This window comes from Hordeum vulgare, chromosome 5H, assembly GCF_904849725.1.
Source record: "Hordeum vulgare subsp. vulgare chromosome 5H, MorexV3_pseudomolecules_assembly, whole genome shotgun sequence".
Taxonomy (NCBI): domain Eukaryota; kingdom Viridiplantae; phylum Streptophyta; class Magnoliopsida; order Poales; family Poaceae; genus Hordeum; species Hordeum vulgare.
In genome coordinates, this window is record NC_058522.1 from 421,084,868 (window position 1) to 421,094,874 (window position 10,007).

Sequence of the window (10,007 nt, forward strand, 5' to 3'; positions counted from 1 at the left end):
ACTAGCAAACATGCTGATGTGGCAAGTACTTAAAGAAAAGAATGGGGGTTAGAGTAATATAAGTAGATATCGTATCATGTTAAATGCTATGCTACTATGTGTCATGCATGTCAATAAATAAGACCATCTACGATGCTAATTTATGATACTATCATACAATTGTATCATATGCATGATATCACTATATGTTACTCGCACTATGAGGAGCCTAACATCATCATCAGGTAACCTCTCAGGCCACAGCAGCCGAGGGGCCTGCTCTCACGGAGGAAGTACACCTTACACAAAGTTAGTCATGAAGCGAACCGGTGCAACCTAAAGTACGCATTTGCTTACTCAAAAAAAGAAGGTTAGGTTATTCAACTTGTCGTGGCGTACTTGTCGTTCCCGAGGCGGGGAGGTCACACGGGCGACTCCGCGACGGGCACGGTCCATCAGCTGCCTGGTACGCCACGCGGAGATAGACCGCTGAGCCGTCCCTCCGTTGCGAATGGCGATCGTGATTGGTGAGTGGCCATCCGAAACAGCTAGACCTGGTCCACCGCTCCCAACTTTCGGAGAAGACTTCTAAAAAGGAAAACCCTGGAAGCGCGTCACCGTTCGTTTGCATTCCATTCAATTGCTATCAAGCATATCGAATCCAGTCCAATCCAATCGAATCGCCGGAGGCGGAAGCGCGCATCGAACTCGGTCGGCAATGGCGAGCCTCACCTTGCCGCCGGCGCCCCCGAACCCCCGCCAGGACGCCATCGACCTCCAAAAGGCCTTCAAAGGTCCGTGCCATGCCTTTCCCCTCCGGTTCCCCCCTTCCCCCTCTTAATCCCGCTTTTCTTGGACCGATTCGGTCGGAGTTTAGGGTCAGCGCGCCCGCGAGATTAGCCGGTCTCAGGTGAATTGACGAGCTGGAGGAACGTTACAGGTAGAAATTGCTGTTCGGCTGCTCGGATTGAATTCAGTGGTCAAGAGGGATGCCGGTCCGTTAGATTTATTTTGCATGTGAAATTGATGTGGAGAATTCTGGTCGATGTGGATTTGTTATTAAGAGACTTTGGAGCGTCAGATGTTCGGATACGTGGACCGTGGTCGGATGAGTGATGCTAACTGCAGTACTGCACCGACCAAGGACCTGTTTCTTGACCTGTTCTGAATATAATTGGAGCCAAGTGGACTGATATGAGGCCAAGGAGGGCGAGTTCTGTCTCAGAGAAACCGACTCTTCTTCTGGGCAAACTGCAAAACCGTGTAATTGCTGGTTACCTGATAATTAAATTATCCCAAGACTGCCAGGACTTCTTTTTTACAACTTAATGGTTCACAAAAATAAGAATTTAACCTTGGGCAATATTTATGGGCTGATAGTTTGTGCAATAATTGTGATTACTTGTATTTTTTTTTTTTGACGAGAAACCTGTAGCTTAAACCAGGCAAAACAACGGTTGTCAAACGAAATTACATGACTTGGAAAATTCTCTATCTGGAAGACTGACAGAGTAATTTCCACACAAAGACTCACAACAAACATAAAACTAAAACCGGACAGACCAATGAAAGTCTTCCTCTTCAGAAAACCGAAACCCTTGAATTTCTTCTCTAGCCGGAATAGGACACAAAGTATGTTAAAATCCACCTCGAAAGTAGTCCGTCGTGTGCGGCAGAACCAGGAAAATAGTCTTTGTACATGCGCCGGGGCATCACCCCGAGCTTGGCAAGGAGAGGATCCATTGTTGTCACTCCCCAAAAACGGGATCTACATGAAAGATCCATCGAATTCAAAGGAGCTGAAGTGAAGTCCTGCCATAGTGCCATGGTTGACCAAACTACGTGATCAGAAATCCCACATATCGATTGACGCTGGAGGCAAGACCGCCATATCGAAGGCTAAGGAGAACAATTATTATGCTAGCCAATTTTGTCACCGCTATAACTGAGACAACGAACAACGGCACCTATATATATATATATATTTTTTTTTTTTGTAAAAATCAATCTTCCCCTACCTTAGAGGTGGGTGAGCGATGATTCACCGGTGAAAACTGCTAGGATGTTAAGTGATGGTGGCTAGGGTTGTGATTACTGTTGTTCTGGTTCACAAATTGATATATTGTCTCCTGATTTCCTTTTCTTTTATTATATTCTATTTCCTTCTTTTCCCTTCCATTTATGATTCTTCTCCCCTCAACCACCCCAACAGTTTCCAACTTCGAGAAAACGCAAAAAGTATTGCATCTTCATGTATCGATAGAAAAGGAAAGTTATGTACAAGGCCAAAGAAGGGCCAGACCTGAGTATACAACACCACACCCCTAAGAGCCAGGCGCTGCCGGAAGAAGCGCCGCAACCGTCGATAGAAAAGGAAAGTTATGTAGCCTGAACCGCTGCATGATGGGAAGGTTCCGGCGCACCATCAACGACCTCGCCCTGAAAGAGGTCTACCTCAACAGGCGCCGATTCACATGGTCGAATGAGCAATCGCCGCTGACGCTTGTGCACCTCGACCGGGTCCTATGCACCGCGGAGTGGGAGGACTACCACGGTGAATGTCACCTCTGCTGCCTTGCGTCTGTTGTGTCTGATCATTGCCCGCTGCTGTTGGATTGCTCTCCAATCCCCGTGGCCCATAGGCGCTTCCGCTTCGAGGATTATTGGCTACGCCTCGATGGCTTCCACGACACAGTCGCCACGGCCTGGAGCTTGGTGCACGACCCCGATCCCTTCCAGCGGCTGGTTAGGCGCCTGCAAGCCACGGCCCGTGCCCTCACGAGTTGGAGTGCCAAGTCCACGGGCAACATCCGGGACAAGCTGGCCATCTCTCGCGAGCTGATCTCCCGCTTCGACCATGCGCTGGAGAGCCGCCAGCTCACCCTGCCGGAAGAATGGCTGCGCAAACAGCTTAAGTTGGCGTACCTTGGCATGGCCTCCCTTGAGCGCACCATTGCCTGGCAACGCGCCCGCATCTCCTTCCTCACGGATGGCGACACGAATACGAGCTTCTTCCACAGGCAATGCACGTATCGCCGGCAGAAGAACCGAATTCACAGCCTGCTCATCGACGGGCATGTGCTCTATGATCACGAGGAGATGGCTCATGCGGCATTCGCACACTTCGACGGGCTGCTGGGCACCGCCGCTAACCGGGCTCACACGCTCGACCTCGAGCAGCTCATCACGCCCGTCGACCTGGACAGCTTGGAGGCACCATTCACCCCCGAGGAGATTTGGGCAGCGGTCAGACGCATGCCTGCGCACAAGGCACCAGGTCCGGATGGGTTTACCGCCGAATTCCTGCGTGCCTGCTGGAGCATTATCAGGCAAGACATCATGGACGCCTTTGAGCTGCTTTATATGTTGCGCGGGCGAGGATTCAGCAAGCTCAACCAAGCCCTGCTAACCCCGCTGCCAAAGCGCGCGGACGCCCACAAGCTTGGCGACTACCGGCCGATCTGCCTGATCCACATCGTGGCCAAGATCTTCGCGAAGGTCCTGTCGTTGCGCATCGCTCCTAAGCTCGACAGCCTGGTGAGCCGCAACCAGAACGCCTTCATTGCCGGACGCACGCTTCACGACAACTTCGTCCTCGTCCGGCAATCCCTAAGGATGCTTCATCACCTGGGCGCGCCGCGCATCATGCTCAAGCTCGACCTCACGCAGGCCTTCGACTCCATATCATGGCCGTTCCTCTTTGAGGTTCTGCGCCAATATGGATTTGGGGACAGGTTTAGGGGATGGCTGGCCATTCTCCTATCTTCGGCCAGCACCCGTGTCATGCTCAATGGTGTGCCCGGCCCCCCGATTTGGCACCGTCGTGGGCTGCGCCAAGGCGACTCCGCATCCCCGCAGCTTTTTGTCCTGGCGGTCGACACGCTTGCCCACCTCATGCACCGGGCGCTCCAGACCGGCATCCTTGGGCGCCTTCATCCACGCCGCAACATCCCGGCCATTTCCCTATACGCCGACGATGTGATGCTGTTCTGCCACACCGAGATGGATGAGGTTCTCGCCGTGAAGAGCATCCTGGGTATCTTCGGGACAACATCGGGCCTGCAGGTCAACTACGGCAAGAGTTCTGCCACGACCCTGCATGGAGACGAGTCAGGCGCCGCCCTGTTGGAGGTTCTCGGTTGCCAGACGGCGGACCTGCCCATCACTTACTTGGGCATCCCGCTCACCACCCGCCGGCCCTCCGCGGCACAGTTGCAGCCGCTTGTCGACGCCGTGGCCGGGCGCCTCCCGTCACGGAAAGCGTGGCTCATGAACAAGGCCGGGCGGCTGGCGCTTGTAAAGTCGGTGCTCAGTGCGATCCCCATACATCAGATGCTCGCCCTGGCGCCCCCGAAGAAAACACTGAAGCAGCTCGAGAAGATCCAACGCGGTTTCCTTTGGGCCGTCCGTGAGGTCGCACATGGAGGACACTGCCACGTGAACTAGCGCACGGTCTGCCGGCCGATCGCGTATGGCGGGCTGGGCGTCCGAGACCTTGAGCGCACGGGGCTTGCCCTCAGACTCCGATGGCTTTGGCTATCAAGGACGGACACCGACCATGCCTGGCAAGGCCTCGACCTGCAGTTCTCACCTGAGGAGCGAGGCCTCTTCTACGCCTCCACCTCCATGGTGGTTGGGGATGGTCTGACAGCCCTTTTCTGGGAAGACTGCTGGCTCCACGATCAGTCCATACGCGAGCTCGCGCCCCTGCTCTACCTATGCATCCCCAAAAACAGAAGAAGAGCGCGGACGGTGGCGGAGGGCATTGCCGGCAACGCTTGGGCCCGGGACATCCGCGGAGTTGTAGGCCTGCAAGAGATTGGGCAGTACCTGCGGACATGGCAGCTTGTGACGCAGACAATACTGTCCACCGAGCCAGACAAGCTCGTTTGGAACTGGACGGCCAACGGCGTTTCCTCGGCGAGGTCCTGCTACCGGGCCACCTTCCACGGATCGTTGACATGCCGCTCCTGGAAGCTCATTTGGAAGGGCTAGGCACCGCCGAAGGTGAAGTTCTTCCACTGGCTCGCCAACCTGGACCGCTGCTGGACTGCGGAGCGGCTCGCTCGCCGCGGCCTTCCCCATCACCCCCGTTGCCTGCTCTGTGACCAAGAGCCGGAGACCATCCGGCACTTGCTGCTGCCCTTTTGCGAGGCAGGCTTGGCACGAGACCCTATCTTGGTTGCGCCTGCCGGCCCCGTCGCTAGAACACGACGCCTCGCTCCAGGACTGGTGGATGAGGGCGAGGGATGCCACACCACCATCGCTTCGCAAGGCGTTGATGTCGGCCGCGCTTCTGGTGCCGTGGATGATATGGAAGCATAGGAATGCGTGTGTTTTTGACCATGTTACACCATCGCTCGATGAGCTCATGGACAGGATCAAGGATGAGACCAGGTGTTGGGCAAGAGCCGGGGCCAAAGGGCTAAGGGTAGTCTTGCCCACATCTTGGGATGTTCACTAATCCTCATGTAACGATGCTGTAATAGCCTCTTAGGAGGATGTAACCCCCCTTCTTTTCAATACAATGAAACGCAAAGGCTTTTTGCGTTTTCTCGAAAAAAAGAAGCGCCGCAAGGCCAACCGCCCCTGCTCTTGCCCGCATTTGTGCCATGGCCCTCCTATGTGTTCAGTACAACTTATAATTGAAAATTGTCAACTGCTAAGTGCACCCAATAAAAGGCTCAGGATCTCATAGTAAGAAAAGGGCTCAACATCTGACCAAGGTCTTTTGAGAATTTATTTGTTATGGACAACCTGTGACATAATTGCTGTGCCATAGTAGTAGCTTCTGTAGCGGTGGAGTTGTCTATTTGGGCTGTGGCCCCAAGTACCATGACTAGTCGAGTTGTACTCGTTTTTACCATGATATTTGAGTTGCGCTCCTTAGTACCATACATATATGTACAATTGTACGTACTTTACCAGCAATTGTGTAGTAATATGCACTTTAGTGGCAAATATGTCCATGTTAAGGTGCCTTTTTTGACGGCATGCAAGTACTTCCATTTGAGAAGCCAAATGTGGCATTTTCCATTTAGTGACCATTACAGTTTATCGATATGAAGTTAAGTTTGTTTTCTGCGGGTACCATTACCAATGTTACTGTTTCTGCAAACTAAGTTATTCTTTAGATAAGGCAGGAGTTATATATATGCTCTAATAATTCCTGGTTGCTGTGATCAAGTGAGAATTACTAAGAAAGATGATTCAGAAAATCACATATTTGAACAAATTTTATGTTTCTTTACTTAAAATTATGTAAGAGTCATTATTTTTTCAATCAACCCTCATCATGTCTTCTTTATAAGTATAATTAATCCTTTGCATCCTGATTATATATTTTTTTCACTTGGTCGTTGCTCTTACAGGGTTTGGCTGTGATAGTACAACAGTTTCAAATATACTTGCTCACCGTGACTCAATGCAACGTGGATACATTCAACAGGAATACAAAACTATGTATTCCGAGGAACTTTCGCGTCGTATATCGTCTGAACTCAGTGGAAACCACAAGGTATGGAAAATTGTTGAAAAATGTTTGTTGAAATATAAATCAAACTATTGAATAACTTTACTAGCTGAAATGGTATGCTTAATTATTCGTACCAGTATTCACCGAGTAGAAGTATGGATTTGCATAGGTTAGTTCTATATTTGTTAACCAAGTCTGTGTTACGCCAGTCCTCAGTATAGTTGAATTACTCAAAATATTGTTGTGCTAGATATGGGTATGTGGCTAATCTTGTGGTATATGATTCCAGAAAGCAATGTCGCTCTGGATTCTTGATCCTGCTGGACGTGATGCGACTGTTCTGAAAGAAGCTCTCAGTGCTGAAAGTCTTGATCTGAAAGCAGCTACTGATATAATATGTTCGAGGACACCATCACAGCTGCAAATAATGAAACAGACATATTATGCAAAGTTTGGTACTTATCTTGAGCATGACATTAGTCAGCAAACATCCGGCGATCATCAGAAGGTTTCATTTCTTAATTTGTTGAACTTCTTCATCCGATGAGTGGCAGTTGAAAGCTATATTTGCATTGTTTACTTCTCTATCAGGACTTGTGCTTGTGCATATCATTTCTTGAAACCCAGAATTTTGCTGTGTTCTTCTCGGGCATATTGCAGTTACTAACGAAATGCTATGTTGATACCATTTTGTACTTTCGCTTTATTATATGTTGATGTCAAGGTGATCTACTGCATGGGCTTCCTTACAGTTTCCACACGTACACTTTTTGGGTACACCTGTCCAAATTGTACTTTTTTGTGCTAATGAATGATATGATGTGTATTTCAGATCTTACTAGCCTATGTGGGCATTCCACGCTACGAAGGTCCAGAGGTTGATCCCACTATAGTGACACATGATGCGAAGGACCTCTACAAAGCTGGTGAGAAGAAGCTGGGCACAGATGAGAAAACCTTCATCCGCATCTTCACTGAACGCAGCTGGGCACACATGGCAGCTGTTGCTTCTGCTTACCAGCACATGTATGATCGGTCATTACAGAAGGTAACCCTTCTGTTCAGTTTTCCCTTCCATATACATTTTGGTGCTCTCCTGGAGTGTAATAATGAGTTTCCTTTACTGCTGGTAGGTTGTGAAGAGTGAAACATCTGGAAACTTTGAAGTTGCTCTGATAACTATCCTCAGATGTGCTGAGAATCCAGCTAAGTATTTTGCTAAGGTATCTCACCCGTGCTATCCTCTGAAAAGAATATGTAAACATCATTATTTGGTTGCAAGAGGCAAGCAGCCAAGCTTTCATGTTTTTGATAAAGTGGTGTTTTTGTACAGAGCATGAATTACAACAGTTCAACCTATTTTTATGCCACCATTGTTCTCGAACATCTGAACAATCAACATCAGTTGCTCCATTGTATGCTGTGCATAAAGCTGCAGGATTTGACTCTTGAATTTTCTTGTTTATGTTTTCTTTTCTTCATGTTTCCTATTTGCAGAAAATATCTAGTTACAATCCCGGTGTGATATATTCTAATATTCTGTAAATACTTTCAAATAGACAATAACTTTTGGTACAGGTGCCTAACTTCCCACTATAATCCGTAACTGTGCTAGCTGTATTTAGTATCCAGGCTGAACACTAGTATCATTATGGGAATATGCTACCAGAGTATGCATTCATGAATGTTATTATCTGCTCATGTAGTGACTGGTAACCATAAAAGTTATGACATCTTTATTAATTCTCTTATCAGGGCCTCACCTCTATTTTGTTTATCTCTGACTCTCTGTACTCTTTGGGACTTGTCATTTTTTTCCGAACAATGTTAATTCAGGTGTTAAGGAAGTCCATGAAAGGTCTAGGTACTGATGACAAGACACTTGTAAGGGTTGTGGTAACGAGGACTGAGATTGATATGCAGTATATCAAGGCAGAATACTACAAGAAATACAAAAAGCCGTTAGCTGATGCTATCCATTCAGAAACATCAGGAGGTTATCGGACGTTCCTGCTTTCTCTTGTTGGTAGCCATTAGGTAATGTTCGCTGATGGTACTGTCTTTAACGTACTCGCTTACATATTAAGATGGTAGTGCTCATATTGACCTTCTTGTGTTTTGCTCCACCCTTCGCATTTCACAGGCTATGTGTCCATGGCCGTACACGCTACTCTGTTGCATTACTTTACCCTAAAGGCCTAAACGCAGTGACTCTACCTGGCCAAAATGTATGACGTCGTCATCACTGTGTTCTGAGTTTCGCTGACAACTATTTCTGCTTTCTCTTGGTTTATGCTTGCCTAAAATATGTGTATATATTATTAGTGCAGTGGGCTGGTTCCATCTTGCATGGCATGTGGTATCAGTGCAGTTGGTTTGATGATTGTATTTGGCTTTACTGCTTTCACTGAAGTTCACATTGTTATTTAACTTTATTGAGAAAAAATGGGAGTGGCGTGCATCCAGGTTGGCCTTTTGCAGTTGTTGCACTATGTAGTAAAGAAAAGTTACAGGATCCTGGGGTGTCCCATATGCAGAAAAAAACCCCAGGTTTTTCATCGGGTTCTGAACCGACGCATCAGATGAAAATTTTAGACCTGGTATATGTGATTTTTTTTCCAAAAATTGGTAAAAAATCACATCTATTTATTGTGAAAATTATGCATGTCGATGGTGTCTGTACCGCTGGTGTTCCACCTTGGCTATCACAAATTCCCACGTGCTGTATCCCTAGTTGGTTGGACCGGAAAAAGCTGGAACCGGCAGCCTCATCGGTTTTTAAGCTAATAAGATCATTCTGTAATTGGACCAGAGAAAATTAATAGAACTGTCTGATTTTTTGGAAAACAAGTGAAAAAACGGGTCATTAAATTAGAAAACCAGAAAAATATTTTAATAAAAATTGGGACAAGTTGGATTCGATCCAAGTCGTGTGAGGAATATGAGAGGCCTATTGGCCTATTTACTAGCAAAAGGCCTCGTCATATCTCACTAGCAAAAGGGCCTCGTCCTATCTTTTATACTCCCTTCATTCCTTATACAAGGTCACAAACTCATATTACAGGTAAAATTTAATGATCGGTTGGAAAATCAAGTTTTTTTTTCGTTAACTGGAATCATTAATACGCTGCGTGCATGCAACGAATGAGTGAGAAGAAAGTACCCAACTGTCATTATGATGCATGCAACGAATGAGTGAGAAGAAAGTACCCAACTGTCATTATGAATACATGCATGCAATTATTAAACAAGTTACTTGATTACTGTTGGTGGCCTTATATAGATGCAAAATGTATTTTTCATAGTGGCCTTGTATAAGGGAATGGAAGGAGTAGTATTTAGTACTAGCAAAAGAGCCTATATGTTGTAATGGAAGGAAAAAAAACATTTTCTTACTTTTTTTTGCCGAAACCACTCTCTTAACCCAATAATCATGACTCAAGATCTCAATAAGTTCATTCCTTTATTTTATTTTAATACATAACATCTCATATGTGTTGTCATTTATCCGTCTCCTCCCTTGCCGACGGTACATGTAAAATAACATCATATT

The 10,007-nt window shown here is 47.2% G+C and overlaps 1 protein-coding gene across 1 annotated transcript; it reads left to right on the top strand.

Annotated features, from left to right (window-relative positions):
- The first annotated feature begins 407 nt into the window (after nt 1-407).
- On the top strand, nt 408-8,915 carry LOC123395936 (annexin D5). The gene is made up of 7 exons (XM_045090961.1): nt 408-773; nt 6,351-6,496; nt 6,744-6,962; nt 7,287-7,502; nt 7,588-7,677; nt 8,291-8,491; nt 8,598-8,915. Exons 1-6 carry the CDS (start codon nt 698-700, stop codon nt 8,489-8,491), a joined length of 948 nt encoding a protein of 315 aa, XP_044946896.1. The 5' UTR covers nt 408-697; the 3' UTR covers nt 8,598-8,915.
- Nucleotides 8,916-10,007: the final 1,092 nt, after the last annotated feature.